This window comes from Salvelinus alpinus, chromosome 21, assembly GCF_045679555.1.
Source record: "Salvelinus alpinus chromosome 21, SLU_Salpinus.1, whole genome shotgun sequence".
Lineage (NCBI taxonomy): Eukaryota > Metazoa > Chordata > Actinopteri > Salmoniformes > Salmonidae > Salvelinus > Salvelinus alpinus.
In genome coordinates, this window is record NC_092106.1 from 18,007,504 (window position 1) to 18,026,269 (window position 18,766).

The 18,766-nt window shown below is 48.5% G+C and overlaps 1 protein-coding gene across 2 annotated transcripts in view; it reads right to left on the minus strand.

Moving 5' to 3' along the window:
- LOC139547951 (periostin-like) overlaps positions 1-9,347 on the minus strand; it is a 45,951-nt gene extending 36,604 nt beyond the window's left edge. Inside the window, exons 1-2 of one of the 2 annotated variants that reach the window (XM_071357184.1) lie at positions 9,168-9,347; positions 7,684-7,782 (exon numbers count right to left, since the gene is read on the minus strand). In XM_071357184.1, the coding sequence (XP_071213285.1) occupies positions 7,684-7,782; positions 9,168-9,283 (215 nt within the window). In that variant the 5' untranslated portion in view covers positions 9,284-9,347. The remainder of the gene's footprint in view (positions 1-7,683; positions 7,783-9,167) is intronic. The other variant, XM_071357183.1, reaches the window with a different exon arrangement.
- Positions 9,348-18,766: the final 9,419 nt, after the last annotated feature.

The following is an 18,766-nucleotide window of genomic DNA, read 5'->3' on the forward strand; positions in this document are numbered from 1 at the left end:
TCCAGGAGAATAGAACACTACTCAGGATCCAGGAGCATAGAACACTACTCAGCATCCAGGAGAATAGAACATTACTCAGGATCCAGAAGAATAGAACACTACTCAGGATCCAGGAGCATAGAACACTACTCAGGATCCAGGAGCATAGAACACTACTCAGCATCCAGGAGCATAGAACAATACTCAGGATCCAGGGGCATAGAACACTACTCAGGATCCAGGAGCATAGAACACTACTCAGGATCCAGGAGAATAGAACACTACTCAGCATCCAGGAGCATAGAACACTACTCAGGATCCAGGAGCATAGAACACTACTCAGGATCCAGGAGCATAGAACACTACTCAGGATCCAGGAGCATAGAACACTACTCAGGATCCAGGAGCATAGAACACTACTCAGGATCCAGGAGCATAGAACACTACTCAGGATCCAGGGGCATAGAACAGTACTCAGGATCCAGGAGCATAGAACACTACTCAGGATCCAGAAGAATAGAACACTACTCAGGATCCAGGAGCATAGAACACTACTCAGGATCCAGGAGCATAGAACACTACTCAGGATCCAGGAGCATAGAACACTACTCAGGATCCAGGGGCATAGAACAGTACTCAGGATCCAGGAGCATAGAACACTACTCAGGATCCAGGAGCATAGAACACTAATCAGGATCCAGGAGCATAGAACACTACTCAGGATCCAGGAGAATAGAACACTACTCAGGATCCAGGAGAATAGAACACTACTCAGGATCCAGGAGCATAGAACACTACTCAGGATCCAGGAGCATAGAACACTACTCAGCATCCAGGAGAATAGAACACTACTCAGGATCCAGAAGAATAGAACACTACTCAGGATCCAGGAGCATAGAACAATACTCAGGATCCAGGAGCATAGAACACTACTCAGGATCCAGGAGAATAGAACACTACTCAGGATCCAGGAGAATAGAATACTACTCAGGATCCAGGAGAATAGAACACTACTCAGGATCCAGGAGCATAGAACACTACTCAGGATCCAGGAGAATAGAACACTACTCAGGATCCAGGAGAATAGAACACTACTCAGGATCCAGGAGCATAGAACACTACTCAGGATCCAGGAGAATAGAACACTACTCAGGATCCAGGAGAATAGAACACTACTCAGGATCCAGGAGAATAGAACACTACTCAGGATCCAGGAGCATAGAACACTATTACGATTCAGCATCTAAGAGTGTTAGTGCATCACCATGCAACACAACCTAGCAGCAGTGTCCATGCTGTCAAATTGATGATAGGGAACTAGGACGTAACCCGAGTCCAGCATGGGTCAGAAAGTCAATAAGAGAGCTGGAACCAAGGGAACCATTCTGTTATTTGATTTGATGTATTTTTTGGCACAACAGTCCATACAGTTTAAACCACTGAAAAGTAGAAAGAAATCCTAGAGTACACATGAAAGTATATTGGAAATACACTTTTTTCCAGTGTGGTCCTCAAAATACAATGCGGTTGTACTGAGTGTCTGTTTCGTGTTGGCAGCTCTATGTGGGCAGCACTATGTGGCCAGCACTATGTGGGCAGCACTATGTGGGCAGCACTATGTGGGCAGCACTATGTGGCCAGCACTATGTGGGCAGCACTATGTGGCCAGCACTATGTGGGCAGCACTATGTGGCCAGCACTATGTGGCCAGCACTATGTGGGCAGCACTATGTGGCCAGCACTATGTGGCCAGCACTATGTGAGCAGCACTATGTGGCCAGCACTATGTGAGCAGCACTATGTGGCCAGCACTATGTGGCCAGCACTATGTGGGCAGCTCTATGTGGGCAGCTCTATGTGGGCAGCTCTATGTGGGCAGCACTATGTGGGCAGCTCTATGTGGGCAGCACTATGTGGCCAGCACTATGTGAGCAGCAGCTCTATGTGAGCAGCAGCACTATGTGGCCAGCACTATGTGAGCAGCAGCTCTATGTGAGCAGCAGCACTATGTGGGCAGCACTATGTGGGCAGCTCTATGTGGGCAGCTCTATGTGGGCAGCACTATGTGAGCAGCAGCACTATGTGAGCAGCAGCACTATGTGAGCAGCAGCACTATGTGAGCAGTAGCTCTATGTGAGCAGCAGCACTATGTGAGCAGCAGCACTATGTGGGCAGCACTATGTGAGCAGCAGCACTATGTGAGCAGCAGCACTATGTGGGCAGCTCTATGTGAGCAGCAGCACTATGTGAGCAGCAGCACTATGTGAGCAGCATCACTATGTGAGCAGCAGCAGCACCATGTGAGCAGCACTATGTGAGCAGCACTATGTGGGCAGCACTATGTGGGCATTACTATGTGAGCAGCAGCACTATGTGAGCAGCAGCACTATGTGAGCAGCAGCAGCACCATGTGAGCAGCACTATGTGAGCAGCACTATGTGGGCAGCACTATGTGGGCATTACTATGTGAGCAGCAGCACTATGTGAGCAGCAGCACTATGTGAGCAGAATCACTATGTGAGCAGCAGCACTATGTGAGCAGCATCACTATGTGGGCAGCAGCACTATGTGAGCAGCAGCACTATGTGAGCAGCAGCACTATGTGGGCAGCACTATGTGAGCAGCAGCACTATGTGGGCAGGACTATGTGGGCAGCACTATGTGAGCAGCACTATGTGAGCAGCAGCACTATGTGAGCAGCAGCACTATGTGAGCAGCAGCACTATGTGAGCAGCAGCACTATGTGAGCAGCAGCACTATGTGGGCAGGACTATGTGGGCAGCACTATGTGAGCAGCAGCACTATGTGAGCAGCAGCACTATGTGAGCAGCACTATGTGAGCAGCAGCAGCACTATGTGAGCAGCAGCAGCACTATGTGAGCAGCACTATGTGGGCAGCACTATGTGAGCAGCACTATGTGGGCAGCACTATGTGAGCAGCAGCAGCACTATGTGAGCAGCACTATGTGAGCAGCACTATGTGGGCAGCACTATGTGAGCAGCAGCAGCACTATGTGGGCAGCACTATGTGAGCAGCATCACTATGTGAGCAGCATCACTATGTGAGCAGCAGCACTATGTGAGCAGCAGCGCTATGTGAGCAGCAGCACTATGTGAGCAGCAGCTTGAGCAGCAGCACTATGTGAGCAGCAGCACTATGTGAGCAGCAGCACTATGTGAGCAGCAGCACTATGTGAGCAGCAGCACTATGTGAGCAGCAGCACTATGTGGGCAGGACTATGTGGGCAGCACTATGTGAGCAGCAGCACTATGTGAGCAGCAGCACTATGTGAGCAGCACTATGTGAGCAGCAGCAGCACTATGTGAGCAGCAGCAGCACTATGTGAGCAGCACTATGTGGGCAGCACTATGTGAGCAGCACTATGTGGGCAGCACTATGTGAGCAGCAGCAGCACTATGTGAGCAGCACTATGTGAGCAGCACTATGTGGGCAGCACTATGTGAGCAGCAGCAGCACTATGTGGGCAGCACTATGTGAGCAGCATCACTATGTGAGCAGCATCACTATGTGAGCAGCAGCACTATGTGAGCAGCAGCGCTATGTGAGCAGCAGCACTATGTGAGCAGCAGCTTGAGCAGCAGCACTATGTGAGCAGCAGCACTATGTGAGCAGCGCTATGTGAGCAGCAGCACCATGTGATTAGCACTATGTGGGCAGCAGCACTATGTGAGCAGCAGCACTATGTGAGCAGCACTATGTGAGCAGCACTGTGTGAGCAGCAGCACTATGTGAGCAGCAGCGCTATGTGAGCAGCAGCGCTATGTGAGCAGCAGCGCTATGTGAGCAGCAGCACTATGTGAGCAGCACTATGTGAGCAGCACTATGTGAGCAGCAGCAGCACTATGTGAGCAGCAGCAGCACTATGTGAGCAGCAGCAGCACTATGTGAGCATCACTATGTGAGCAGCGCTATGTGAGCAGCACTATGTGAGCAGCAGCAGCACTATGTGAGCAGCAGCAGCAGCACTATGTGAGCAGCACTATGTGAGCAGCAGCAGCACTATGTGAGCAGCAGCACTATGTGAGCAGCACTATGTGAGCAGCAGCACTATGTGAGCAGCACTATGTGAGCAGCAGCAGCACTATGTGAGCAGAGGCAGCAGCACTATGTGAGCAGCAGCACTATGTGAGCAGCACTATGTGAGCAGCAGCAGCAGCACTATGTGAGCAGCAGCAGCAGCACTATGCGAGCAGCAGCAGCACTATGTGGGCAGCAGCAGCAGTACTATGTGAGCAGCAGCACTATGTGAGCAGCACTATGTGAGCAGCAGCAGCACTATGTGAGCAGCAGCAGCACTATGTGAGCAGCAGCAGCACTATGTGAGCATCACTATGTGAGCAGCACTATGTGAGCAGCAGCAGCACTATGTGAGCAGCATCATTACTATGTGAGCAGCAGCAGCACTATGTGAGCATCACTATGTGAGCAGCACTATGTGAGCAGCACTATGTGAGCAGCAGCAGCACTATGTGAGCAGCAGCAGCAGCAGCACTATGTGAGCAGCAGCAGCAGCAGCAGCAGCAGCACTATGTTAGCAGCAGCACTATGTGAGCAGCAGTACTATGTGAGCAGCAGTATGTGGGCAGCAGCAGCACTATGTGAGCAGCAGTATTATGTGAGCAGCAGCACTATGTGAGCAGCAGTATGTGGGCAGCAGCAGCACTATGTGAGCAGCAGCATTATGTGAGCAGTACCATGTGAGCAGCAGCAGAAGTATGTGAGCAGCAGGACTATTTGTGCAGCACTATGTGAGCAGCACTATGTGAGCAGCAGCATCACTATGTGAGCAGCGCTATGTGAGCAGCACTATGTGAGCAGCAGCGGTGTAACACTCGTCTTTCTCCTCATCTGAAGAGGAGCAAGGATCGGACCAATATGCAGCGAGGTATGAAGACATAATGATTTATTTAAAGAAAGACGAACACGAAAAACACTTGGTGAATTACAAAACAACAAAACGACGTAAACAGACCTGAACATGAGAACTTACAGACAACGAAGAACGCACGAACAGGAACAAACTAACGAAACGAGACAGTACCGTGTGGTGCAACAAACACAGACACAGCAACAATCACCCACAAACAAACGGTGTGAACAGACTACCTTAATATGGTTCTCAATCAGAGGAAACGTCAAACACCTGCCCCTGATTGAGAACCATATAAGGCTAAATAACAATGAACCTACACATAGAAACAAATAACATAGACTGCCCACCCAGCTCACGTCCTGACCAACTAAACAAAGCTAAACAAAGGAAAATAAGGTCAGGAACGTGACAAGCGGCACTATGTGAGCAGCACTATGTGAGCAGCACTATGTGGGAAACCTCTCTGTACTATGTGGGCTCTGTCCTCTCTGTCTGTACTCAGAGAGTTTCCAATGTTTCAACCTCCAACCAGTAAATATGGTTGACACATTACTGCTCTATCAGAGCCAGGATCCAGCAGTGCACCACAGTGGCGTCCCTACGGCGTCCACGCTCACCATACCATAATAACCACCATAACCATGGTAACCAGGACCTTTATAATGCATGTGATTGTGCATTGATGTTTCATGCAAGAGTTGAAGGCTTGCTTGGGTATAATCTTACCCTTACTAAACCCTCTGAACTCCTCTGCTTCAGAGTAGTCTTTGTTTCCCAACATACACTGGATGAAGAGAGGGTATTTGATGGTCCGTCATCCTCCTAGATTAATCTTGAGTGCTGTTCATTTTTATGTTAATTTAACCTATCCTTCTTAACTGCTCTCCCTCTCAAGTTCAAATTCAGGCATAGTTCCGTTAAAGGTCTCTTTGTTTCTCAACATCCTCCTACGTTAAACATTCCTCTGATGTTGGTGACAAAATAAGTCAAAGATAACACCTTTGTTATCTTCCCTAAAACACCTTTCTTCGTCCCAAATGGCACCCTATTCCCTATATTGTGTACTACTTTTGGTTCTGGTCAAATGTAGTGCACTATATAGGGAATAGGGTGCCATTTGGGACATATCCTAAAAATTCCTGACTGGTTTTAAAGGGTGATCGTAAATCTACACACATACCCGTTTAACACGTACCAAAATTCCTGACTGGTTTTAAAGGGTGATCGTAAATCTACACACATACCCGTTTAACACGTACCATAACACATACCCGTTTAACAAGTACCATAACACATACCCCGTATAACCCGTACCATAACACATACCCCGTATAACCCGTACCATAACACATACCCCATATAACCCGTACCATAACACATACCCTGTATAACCCGTACCATAACACATAACCCGTATAACCCGTACCATAACACATACCCCATATAACCCGTACCATAACACATACCCCGTATAACCCGTACCATAACACATACCCTGTATAACACGTACCATAACACATAACCCGTATAACCCGTACCATAACACATACCCCGTATAACCCGTACCATAACACATAACCCATATAACCCGTACCATAACACATACCCCGTATAACCCATACCATAACACATACCCCGTATATCCCGTACCATAACACATACCCCGTATAACCCGTACCATAACACATACCCCGTATAACCCGTACCATAACACATACCCCGTATAACCCGTACCATAACACATACCCCGTATAACCCGTACCATAACACATACCCCGTATAGCCCGTACCATAACACATAACCCATATAACCCGTACCATAACACATACCCTGTATAACCCGTACCATAACACATACCCCATATAACCCGTACCATAACACATACCCTGTATAACACGTACCATAACACATAACCCATATAACCCGTACCATAACACATACCCCGTATAACCCGTACCATAACACATACCCCGTATAACCCGTACCATAACACATACCTCGTATAACCCGTACCATAACACATACCCCGTATAACCCGTACCATAACACATACCCCGTATAACCCGTACCATAACACATACCCCGTATAACCCGTACCATAACACATACCCCGTATATCCCGTACCATAACACATACCCCGTTTAATCCGTACCATAACACATACCACGTATAATCTGTACCATAATACATAACCCGTATAATCCGTACCATATTCGACTCTGGAACTGATTCAAAGCTTCACGAAAGGCACATAAATCTGTTACATTGACTTCCAAGTGAGGGAATGTGACCCCTGGCTGTATCCCAACGGGGGAGTTGGGATTTGCAAAAAAACACATTTCCAATTCACACGTGTATTAATACACACTTACTTGTACATGTGTGAAAAAGGACAAATATAAGCACCCACTTAATAATTATTGTTATTATTATTGCTATTATTAAGCTCTGCTCTGAGGTTCTGTGGTTTCCATGGCACTAGGGAGCGTCCAGTGTTCATTTGGACATTTCTGTGTGGTACATGAGACTACATCATTCCTGGTTTCATGTCTGTCCCTAATGGCACCCTATTCTTTGTATAGTGCACTACTTTTGACCAGAAGCCTATGACCCCCTACGGACTCTGGTCAAAAGTAGTGCACTATATAGGTAACACGATGCCATTTGGGACACATCCTCTGTGGTCCACACAGTGGTCCCTATCAAAGCTCTGAAGCTAAAGCTAGCAGTGTCATATTACTCATCTTTGAACCCAGAGAAAAGAATGTGTTCAGGAGGAGCCTAAAAAATAACTAAAAGTCACTTACGCTTTCTTTCCACAGATGGCCCCTTGATACCAGTTACGACAAGTGCTGAAGTACTTCTTCTTGGTCCCCATGACCTGCTGCAGAGCGCACACGTTGGGTCTAATGGTCGCCAGGGAAACAGAGGAGACAGATGGTTAAATGAACACAGTTGGAATAGCTAAAGTGTTCTGCATGCAGCATACCATGTAGTAAATACTGTATGTCTGTTTGATTTCTTATCCTTATTTCACTTTCACAGTATATTTCACTTTTATTATTTCACTTTTGTCAATTTGGTAATATTTGCTTTCATAAAAATGTATCTGACATAGCAAGTTCTTTACATGAATCCGTACCATCCAGAAGGCGAGGTCAGTACAGGTGCATCAAAGCAGGGACCGAGAGACTGAAAAACGGCTTCTATCTCAAGGCCATCAGACTGTTAAACAGCCATCACTAACATTGAGTGGCTGCTGCCAACATACTGACTCAAATCTCTGGCCACTTTAAAAAAATATATAAATGGATGTAATAAATGTATCACTAGTCACTTTAAATAACGCAACTTCAATAATGTCTACATATCCTACATTACTCATCTCATATGTATATACTGTACTCTATACCATCTACTGCATCTTGCCTATGCCGCACGGCCATCGCTCATCCATATATTTACATGTACATGTACATAATATGTACATATTCTCATTCATCCCTTTACATTTGTGTGTATAAGGTAGTTGTTGTGAATTTGTTAGGTTACTTGTTAGATATTACTGCATGGTCGGAACTATAGGGCATAAGCATTTCGCTACACTCGCATTAACATCTGCTAATTGTGTGTATGTGACCAATAACATTTGATTTGATTTGACATTGGCTCTTAAATGTAGTTTAGTGAACTTTAAAGCATGATCAATTTATCATTTATGAAATAATCATATTCAGAATTAAAGTCTCCGTAAATTATTATAAAAGCAGAAAAAGAGTATTGTTTCAACTCAGCAAAAGTTTGCATTAATAATGACTTTTGCATGACACATTTGTAGAGACGGTGTATGGATCAGCATGACACATTTGTAGAGACGGTGTATGGATCAGCATGACACATTTGTAGAGACGGTGTATGGATCAGCATGACACATTTGTAGAGACGGTGTATGGATCAGCATGACACATTTGTAGAGACGGTGTATGGATCAGCATGACACATTTGTAGAGACGGTGTATGGATCAGCATGACACATTTGTAGAGACGGTGTATGGATCAGCATGACACATTTGTAGAGACGGTGTATGGGTCAGCATGACACATTTGTAGAGACGGTGTATGGATCAGCATAAATCAGTGAATGCAGAGCAAGCTCTTCATATAATAATAGTAATAATAACAACAATAATAATACAAATAATAATAGCAATAATAATAATAACAATACTGCTACTACAACTACTACTATTACCAATAATAATAACAATAATAACCAAAATAGTAAACTTACCCCTCTTTTCTTGCCCTGACTTTACTGTGGTAGACTATCTTATCATAAGAAGAGTCCACCATGTCAAAGTTAGACAGGACAAACACAGCAAGGAGAGCTGCAAACAGGATCTTCATGATGATATCCCAGGAAGCTCCTCCAGGTACACAGAAGCACTGAGAACTGGGATCTGGCTGGGGAGAGGGAACTTATATAGTAGGAGAGACTCACTAGGCTGGCTGGTTGAGGAACTAAGAGGGAGGAATGCAACACATCAAAGTCAGAGCCACGCCTGGACCACCCAGCAACCCTCCAAGACCATGTTACTCACTCCTACGCTAATATTGTGTGATGGACATGCTACTGTACAGGGAAATAGTTGTAGGATTAATGGAAGGTATTGTCATCATTGAGAGTGTTATTTAGTAATAATTTTCATACTGATAATTTGCTCTCACTTCAGATTTTGTTCTTCAGACTCTGTTGAGATTACGTTTAAGTTAAAGGAAAAATCAAGACAAGATCATACATATGGTATTCACTTGTGCTATGGAAAACACATGCCTGTGGAAACCACACTGGCATCTAGAAGTCAGAACATAGATCCACCATTCCTGTCTGAAAACAAGTAGCTAGACAGAGAGGTATCCTGTTCTAGTTAGACAAGGTCCAGACAGACATGGTACCATATTGCAGCATTAGTCACCTCTGTGAACAGGCAGGCACACCTGGAGGCTGTAAGTCATTTTTATTCAAGAAATTTAGAAAGCCACAAACACACTCCAGATGGACTTAAAGGAGATAAGTCCTCCAGTGCCAGTCACTGATCTGTATATCACTTCCCAGTTATTAAACCACACAAACAAAACTCACAGGTTGGAGTGCGAAATGAATTCTGTCCGAAGTAAGTTTGTGTTTAGCCCCACCTAGGGGACCAAGGGGAGTGTGACATAGAGGAGCCTATGACTATTGGAGAGGATAGGAGCGTGTTGAGGAGAGGAGAGGAGAGGAGAGGAGAGGAGAGGAGAGGAGAGGAGAGGAGAGGAGAGGAGAGGAGAGGAGAGGCAGGGTTCAGTGTGGCTGTAAATACCAGAGCCATATGAACTCTTTAAAACACTAAAGATATTAGGGAGGGAGGCCTCGCTCAGCCTGTCTGTCTACACATCAGAGGAACAAACAGTGCCACAAACACAAGCCAGGTTCTCATACATCCATAGAGCCTTTAAAAAATTGAATTCAGATTTTAACAAACTAAATTGTTGTGGGAGGAAATATGAGACATTCCCAGTGATGCATTATGGTCATAGAAAATCCAGAAAAACACAACACCCTTCTAAAAACGTTTTGTGTAGGAGAGCCCTCGTACCAGTGTTTGTGTAGGAGAGCCCTCGTTCCAGTGTTTGTGTAGGAGAGCCCTCGTACCAGTGTTTGTGTAGGAGAGCCCTCGTACCAGTGTTTGTGTAGGAGAGCCCTCGTTCCAGTGTTTGTGTAGGAGAGCCCTCGTACCAGTGTTTGTGTAGGAGAGCCCTCGTTCCAGTGTTTGTGTAGGAGAGCCCTCGTTCCAGTGTTTGTGTAGGAGAGCCCTCGTACCAGTGTTTGTGTAGGAGAGCCCTCGTTCCAGTGTTTGTGTAGGAGAGCCCTCGTACCAGTGTTTGTGTAGGAGAGCCCTCGTTCCAGTGTTTGTGTAGGAGAGCCCTCGTTCCAGTGTTTGTGTAGGAGAGCCCTCGTACCAGTGTTTGTGTAGGAGAGCCCTCGTTCCAGTGTTTGTGTAGGAGAGCCCTCGTTCCAGTGTTTGTGTAGGAGAGCCCTCGTACCAGTGTTTGTGTAGGAGAGCCCTCGTTCCAGTGTTTGTGTAGGAGAGCCCTCGTACCAGTGTTTGTGTAGGAGAGCCCTCGTACCAGTGTTTGTGTAGGAGAGCCCTCGTACCAGTGTTTGTGTAGGAGAGCCCTCGTACCAGTGTTTGTGTAGGAGAGCCCTCGTACCAGTGTTTGTGTAGGAGAGCCCTCGTACCAGTGTTTGTGTAGGAGAGCCCTCGTACCAGTGTTTGTGTAGGAGAGCCCTCGTACCAGTGTTTGTGTAGGAGAGCCCTCGTACCAGTGTTTGTGTAGGAGAGCCCTCGTACCAGTGTTTGTGTAGGAGAGCCCTCGTACCAGTGTTTGTGTAGGAGAGCCCTCGTACCAGTGTTTGTGTAGGAGAGCCCTCGTACCAGTGTTTGTGTAGGAGAGCCCTCGTTCCAGTGTTTGTGTAGGAGAGCCCTCGTTCCAGTGTTTGTGTAGGAGAGCCCTCGTACCAGTGTTTGTGTAGGAGAGCCCTCGTACCAGTGTTTGTGTAGGAGAGCCCTCGTACCAGTGTTTGTGTAGGAGAGCCCTCGTTCCAGTGTTTGTGTAGGAGAGCCCTCGTTCCAGTGTTTGTGTAGGAGAGCCCTCGTACCAGTGTTTGTGTAGGAGAGCCCTCGTTCCAGTGTTTGTGTAGGAGAGCCCTCGTACCAGTGTTTGTGTAGGAGAGCCCTCGTTCCAGTGTTTGTGTAGGAGAGCCCTCGTACCAGTGTTTGTGTAGGAGAGCCCTCGTTCCAGTGTTTGTGTAGGAGAGCCCTCGTACCAGTGTTTGTGTAGGAGAGCCCTCGTACCAGTGTTTGTGTAGGAGAGCCCTCGTACCAGTGTTTGTGTAGGAGAGCCCTCGTACCAGTGTTTGTGTAGGAGAGCCCTCGTACCAGTGTTTGTGTAGGAGAGCCCTCGTACCAGTGTTTGTGTAGGAGAGCCCTCGTACCAGTGTTTGTGTAGGAGAGCCCTCGTACCAGTGTTTGTGTAGGAGAGCCCTCGTACCAGTGTTTGTGTAGGAGAGCCCTCGTACCAGTGTTTGTGTAGGAGAGCCCTCGTTCCAGTGTTTGTGTAGGAGAGCCCTCGTACCAGTGTTTGTGTAGGAGAGCCCTCGTACCAGTGTTTGTGTAGGAGAGCCCTCGTACCAGTGTTTGTGTAGGAGAGCCCTCGTACCAGTGTTTGTGTAGGAGAGCCCTCGTACCAGTGTTTGTGTAGGAGAGCCCTCGTACCAGTGTTTGTGTAGGAGAGCCCTCGTACCAGTGTTTGTGTAGGAGAGCCCTCGTACCAGTGTTTGTGTAGGAGAGCCCTCGTACCAGTGTTTGTGTAGGAGAGCCCTCGTACCAGTGTTTGTGTAGGAGAGCCCTCGTACCAGTGTTTGTGTAGGAGAGCCCTCGTACCAGTGTTTGTGTAGGAGAGCCCTCGTTCCAGTGTTTGTGTAGGAGAGCCCTCGTACCAGTGTTTGTGTAGGAGAGCCCTCGTACCAGTGTTTGTGTAGGAGAGCCCTCCTACCAGTGTTTGTGTAGGAGAGCCCTCGTACCAGTGTTTGTGTAGGAGAGCCCTCGTACCAGTGTTTGTGTAGGAGAGCCCTCGTACCAGTGTTTGTGTAGGAGAGCCCTCGTACCAGTGTTTGTGTAGGAGAGCCCTCGTACCAGTGTTTGTGTAGGAGAGCCCTCGTACCAGTGTTTGTGTAGGAGAGCCCTCGTACCAGTGTTTGTGTAGGAGAGCCCTCGTACCAGTGTTTGTGTAGGAGAGCCCTCGTACCAGTGTTTGTGTAGGAGAGCCCTCGTACCAGTGTTTGTGTAGGAGAGCCCTCGTACCAGTGTTTGTGTAGGAGAGCCCTCGTACCAGTGTTTGTGTAGGAGAGCCCTCGTACCAGTGTTTGTGTAGGAGAGCCCTCGTACCAGTGTTTGTGTAGGAGAGCCCTCGTTCCAGTGTTTGTGTAGGAGAGCCCTCGTACCAGTGTTTGTGTAGGAGAGCCCTCGTACCAGTGTTTGTGTAGGAGAGCCCTCGTACCAGTGTTTGTGTAGGAGAGCCCTCGTACCAGTGTTTGTGTAGGAGAGCCCTCGTACCAGTGTTTGTGTAGGAGAGCCCTCGTACCAGTGTTTGTGTAGGAGAGCCCTCGTACCAGTGTTTGTGTAGGAGAGCCCTCGTACCAGTGTTTGTGTAGGAGAGCCCTCGTACCAGTGTTTGTGTAGGAGAGCCCTCGTACCAGTGTTTGTGTAGGAGAGCCCTCGTACCAGTGTTTGTGTAGGAGAGCCCTCGTACCAGTGTTTGTGTAGGAGAGCCCTCGTACCAGTGTTTGTGTAGGAGAGCCCTCGTTCCAGTGTTTGTGTAGGAGAGCCCTCGTACCAGTGTTTGTGTAGGAGAGCCCTCGTACCAGTGTTTGTGTAGGAGAGCCCTCGTACCAGTGTTTGTGTAGGAGAGCCCTCGTACCAGTGTTTGTGTAGGAGAGCCCTCGTACCAGTGTTTGTGTAGGAGAGCCCTCGTACCAGTGTTTGTGTAGGAGAGCCCTCGTACCAGTGTTTGTGTAGGAGAGCCCTCGTACCAGTGTTTGTGTAGGAGAGCCCTCGTACCAGTGTTTGTGTAGGAGAGCCCTCGTACCAGTGTTTGTGTAGGAGAGCCCTCGTACCAGTGTTTGTGTAGGAGAGCCCTCGTTCCAGTGTTTGTGTAGGAGAGCCCTCGTACCAGTGTTTGTGTAGGAGAGCCCTCGTACCAGTGTTTGTGTAGGAGAGCCCTCGTTCCAGTGTTTGTGTAGGAGAGCCCTCGTTCCAGTGTTTGTGTAGGAGAGCCCTCGTACCAGTGTTTGTGTAGGAGAGCCCTCGTACCAGTGTTTGTGTAGGAGAGCCCTCGTACCAGTGTTTGTGTAGGAGAGCCCTCGTACCAGTGTTTGTGTAGGAGAGCCCTCGTACCAGTGTTTGTGTAGGAGAGCCCTCGTACCAGTGTTTGTGTAGGAGAGCCCTCGTACCAGTGTTTGTGTAGGAGAGCCCTCGTACCAGTGTTTGTGTAGGAGAGCCCTCGTACCAGTGTTTGTGTAGGAGAGCCCTCGTACCAGTGTTTGTGTAGGAGAGCCCTCGTACCAGTGTTTGTGTAGGAGAGCCCTCGTACCAGTGTTTGTGTAGGAGAGCCCTCGTACCAGTGTTTGTGTAGGAGAGCCCTCGTTCCAGTGTTTGTGTAGGAGAGCCCTCGTTCCAGTGTTTGTGTAGGAGAGCCCTCGTACCAGTGTTTGTGTAGGAGAGCCCTCGTACCAGTGTTTGTGTAGGAGAGCCCTCGTACCAGTGTTTGTGTAGGAGAGCCCTCGTTCCAGTGTTTGTGTAGGAGAGCCCTCGTTCCAGTGTTTGTGTAGGAGAGCCCTCGTACCAGTGTTTGTGTAGGAGAGCCCTCGTTCCAGTGTTTGTGTAGGAGAGCCCTCGTACCAGTGTTTGTGTAGGAGAGCCCTCGTTCCAGTGTTTGTGTAGGAGAGCCCTCGTACCAGTGTTTGTGTAGGAGAGCCCTCGTTCCAGTGTTTGTGTAGGAGAGCCCTCGTACCAGTGTTTGTGTAGGAGAGCCCTCGTACCAGTGTTTGTGTAGGAGAGCCCTCGTACCAGTGTTTGTGTAGGAGAGCCCTCGTACCAGTGTTTGTGTAGGAGAGCCCTCGTACCAGTGTTTGTGTAGGAGAGCCCTCGTACCAGTGTTTGTGTAGGAGAGCCCTCGTACCAGTGTTTGTGTAGGAGAGCCCTCGTACCAGTGTTTGTGTAGGAGAGCCCTCGTACCAGTGTTTGTGTAGGAGAGCCCTCGTACCAGTGTTTGTGTAGGAGAGCCCTCGTTCCAGTGTTTGTGTAGGAGAGCCCTCGTACCAGTGTTTGTGTAGGAGAGCCCTCGTACCAGTGTTTGTGTAGGAGAGCCCTCGTACCAGTGTTTGTGTAGGAGAGCCCTCGTACCAGTGTTTGTGTAGGAGAGCCCTCGTACCAGTGTTTGTGTAGGAGAGCCCTCGTACCAGTGTTTGTGTAGGAGAGCCCTCGTACCAGTGTTTGTGTAGGAGAGCCCTCGTACCAGTGTTTGTGTAGGAGAGCCCTCGTACCAGTGTTTGTGTAGGAGAGCCCTCGTACCAGTGTTTGTGTAGGAGAGCCCTCGTACCAGTGTTTGTGTAGGAGAGCCCTCGTACCAGTGTTTGTGTAGGAGAGCCCTCGTTCCAGTGTTTGTGTAGGAGAGCCCTCGTACCAGTGTTTGTGTAGGAGAGCCCTCGTACCAGTGTTTGTGTAGGAGAGCCCTCGTACCAGTGTTTGTGTAGGAGAGCCCTCGTACCAGTGTTTGTGTAGGAGAGCCCTCGTACCAGTGTTTGTGTAGGAGAGCCCTCGTACCAGTGTTTGTGTAGGAGAGCCCTCGTACCAGTGTTTGTGTAGGAGAGCCCTCGTACCAGTGTTTGTGTAGGAGAGCCCTCGTACCAGTGTTTGTGTAGGAGAGCCCTCGTACCAGTGTTTGTGTAGGAGAGCCCTCGTACCAGTGTTTGTGTAGGAGAGCCCTCGTACCAGTGTTTGTGTAGGAGAGCCCTCGTACCAGTGTTTGTGTAGGAGAGCCCTCGTACCAGTGTTTGTGTAGGAGAGCCCTCGTACCAGTGTTTGTGTAGGAGAGCCCTCGTACCAGTGTTTGTGTAGGAGAGCCCTCGTATCCAGTGTTTGTGTAGGAGAGCCCTCGTACCAGTGTTTGTGTAGGAGAGCCCTCGTACCAGTGTTTGTGTAGGAGAGCCCTCGTACCAGTGTTTGTGTAGGAGAGCCCTCGTACCAGTGTTTGTGTAGGAGAGCCCTCGTACCAGTGTTTGTGTAGGAGAGCCCTCGTACCAGTGTTTGTGTAGGAGAGCCCTCGTACCAGTGTTTGTGTAGGAGAGCCCTCGTACCAGTGTTTGTGTAGGAGAGCCCTCGTACCAGTGTTTGTGTAGGAGAGCCCTCGTACCAGTGTTTGTGTAGGAGAGCCCTCGTACCAGTGTTTGTGTAGGAGAGCCCTCGTACCAGTGTTTGTGTAGGAGAGCCCTCGTACCAGTGTTTGTGTAGGAGAGCCCTCGTTCCAGTGTTTGTGTAGGAGAGCCCTCGTACCAGTGTTTGTGTAGGAGAGCCCTCGTACCAGTGTTTGTGTAGGAGAGCCCTCGTACCAGTGTTTGTGTAGGAGAGCCCTCGTACCAGTGTTTGTGTAGGAGAGCCCTCGTACCAGTGTTTGTGTAGGAGAGCCCTCGTACCAGTGTTTGTGTAGGAGAGCCCTCGTACCAGTGTTTGTGTAGGAGAGCCCTCGTACCAGTGTTTGTGTAGGAGAGCCCTCGTACCAGTGTTTGTGTAGGAGAGCCCTCGTACCAGTGTTTGTGTAGGAGAGCCCTCGTACCAGTGTTTGTGTAGGAGAGCCCTCGTTCCAGTGTTTGTGTAGGAGAGCCCTCGTACCAGTGTTTGTGTAGGAGAGCCCTCGTACCAGTGTTTGTGTAGGAGAGCCCTCGTACCAGTGTTTGTGTAGGAGAGCCCTCGTACCAGTGTTTGTGTAGGAGAGCCCTCGTACCAGTGTTTGTGTAGGAGAGCCCTCGTACCAGTGTTTGTGTAGGAGAGCCCTCGTACCAGTGTTTGTGTAGGAGAGCCCTCGTACCAGTGTTTGTGTAGGAGAGCCCTCGTACCAGTGTTTGTGTAGGAGAGGCCTCGTTCCAGTGTTTGTGTAGGAGAGCCCTCGTACCAGTGTTTGTGTAGGAGAGCCCTCGTACCAGTGTTTGTGTAGGAGAGCCCTCGTACCAGTGTTTGTGTAGGAGAGCCCTCGTACCAGTGTTTGTGTAGGAGAGCCCTCGTACCAGTGTTTGTGTAGGAGAGCCCTCGTACCAGTGTTTGTGTAGGAGAGCCCTCGTTCCAGTGTTTGTGTAGGAGAGCCCTCGTACCAGTGTTTGTGTAGGAGAGCCCTCGTTCCAGTGTTTGTGTAGGAGAGCCCTCGTACCAGTGTTTGTGTAGGAGAGCCCTCGTACCAGTGTTTGTGTAGGAGAGCCCTCGTACCAGTGTTTGTGTAGGAGAGCCCTCGTACCAGTGTTTGTGTAGGAGAGCCCTCGTTCCAGTGTTTGTGTAGGAGAGCCCTCGTACCAGTGTTTGTGTAGGAGAGCCCTCGTACCAGTGTTTGTGTAGGAGAGCCCTCGTACCAGTGTTTGTGTAGGAGAGCCCTCGTACCAGTGTTTGTGTAGGAGAGCCCTCGTACCAGTGTTTGTGTAGGAGAGCCCTCGTACCAGTGTTTGTGTAGGAGAGCCCTCGTACCAGTGTTTGTGTAGGAGAGCCCTCGTTCCAGTGTTTGTGTAGGAGAGCCCTCGTACCAGTGTTTGTGTAGGAGAGCCCTCGTTCCAGTGTTTGTGTAGGAGAGCCCTCGTACCAGTGTTTGTGTAGGAGAGCCCTCGTACCTGTGTTTGTGTAGGAGAGCCCTCGTACCAGTGTTTGTGTAGGAGAGCCCTCGTACCAGTGTTTGTGTAGGAGAGCCCTCGTTCCAGTGTTTGTGTAGGAGAGCCCTCGTACCAGTGTTTGTGTAGGAGAGCCCTCGTACCAGTGTTTGTGTAGGAGAGCCCTCGTACCAGTGTTTGTGTAGGAGAGCCCTCGTACCAGTGTTTGTGTAGGAGAGCCCTCGTACCAGTGTTTGTGTAGGAGAGCCCTCGTACCAGTGTTTGTGTAGGAGAGCCCTCGTACCAGTGTTTGTGGGTGATATGGGTCAGCTATCACTTAACTTCTAACAGAAAGGAACAAGAGCATTTATTTATATGATCTGTTGATTGTTTGCATGTGTTTGAAATGTCATTTTTTAAATGTGTGAGCTGTGCAACTTTACTGTACCTTTGGAAATGGGGCAATCGAATCAAATTGTTTCTCAGAGCTACTTGAAGAGTTGAGTCTGCACAACACAAACCCAACTAACAAGTCAATCATTGTTTTGAGCTGCTCCACATGCGCTATGAGAGACAGAGATATGTGAGGTTGGCAGGACCATAGAGATAACCTTACCGTCAGGGAGGGCAGTGTGTCTCTCTCTCTGGTTAGTTGAACAGAACACGCCTACTGTTCACTAGATTCTGCACAAACAGCAGCAACTACACAGTACACAGTATACACACCAGAAACTACACAGTACACGTCCCCTGAACCCTAACACTCACAGTTTATGACGCATACGGTGGAGAATGCAGGCAGTTCTTTACAGCCCATAGTCCAAAGTCAGGGTTTCCCAACTCCAATCGCTGTCATTGTCAAGCCAAACATCCCACCACATCCATGGTGATTTGATACAGTTTATAATCCTATTAAACAATCTATAATCAATTCACTCTACGATCCATTTCCATTAGCCAGAGTTACCAGGCAATCTCCCGGAGCAGCATGTCCCTGTTAGATGAGAGTAATGACAGTGTGTGTACACCCAGGCTGGTCAACACATTTAGCACATGCAGTGTGACTTTTCCCTGTAAAGGCCAGCAGACTGCTGGAACACTGAGTGACTGGGGAGAAGCGCAGCAGGAAAGACGGGCTATGTCTGACTCTGAAATGGTAACCTATTCCCTATTAAAGTGCACTAATTTTGACCACAGCCCATAGTGCGACGGGGCAACGGGGGTTTGAGTCCTGGCTCAGCCGTCTGTCTGTGCCCTTAAATCCTTTATGTCTATCTCCCATACTGTACCTATCTCTGTGTGACTTTAACTAGTCAGAAGTAGCAGTGAAGTACCTTCATTATAGACCTGCCTAGTTAAAAAAGGTTAAATAAATAAAAATAATAGAAAAGGATTCTTCCAATTCATGTTACCATGGAGACAGAGATCTGATGAGTAGATGGGAC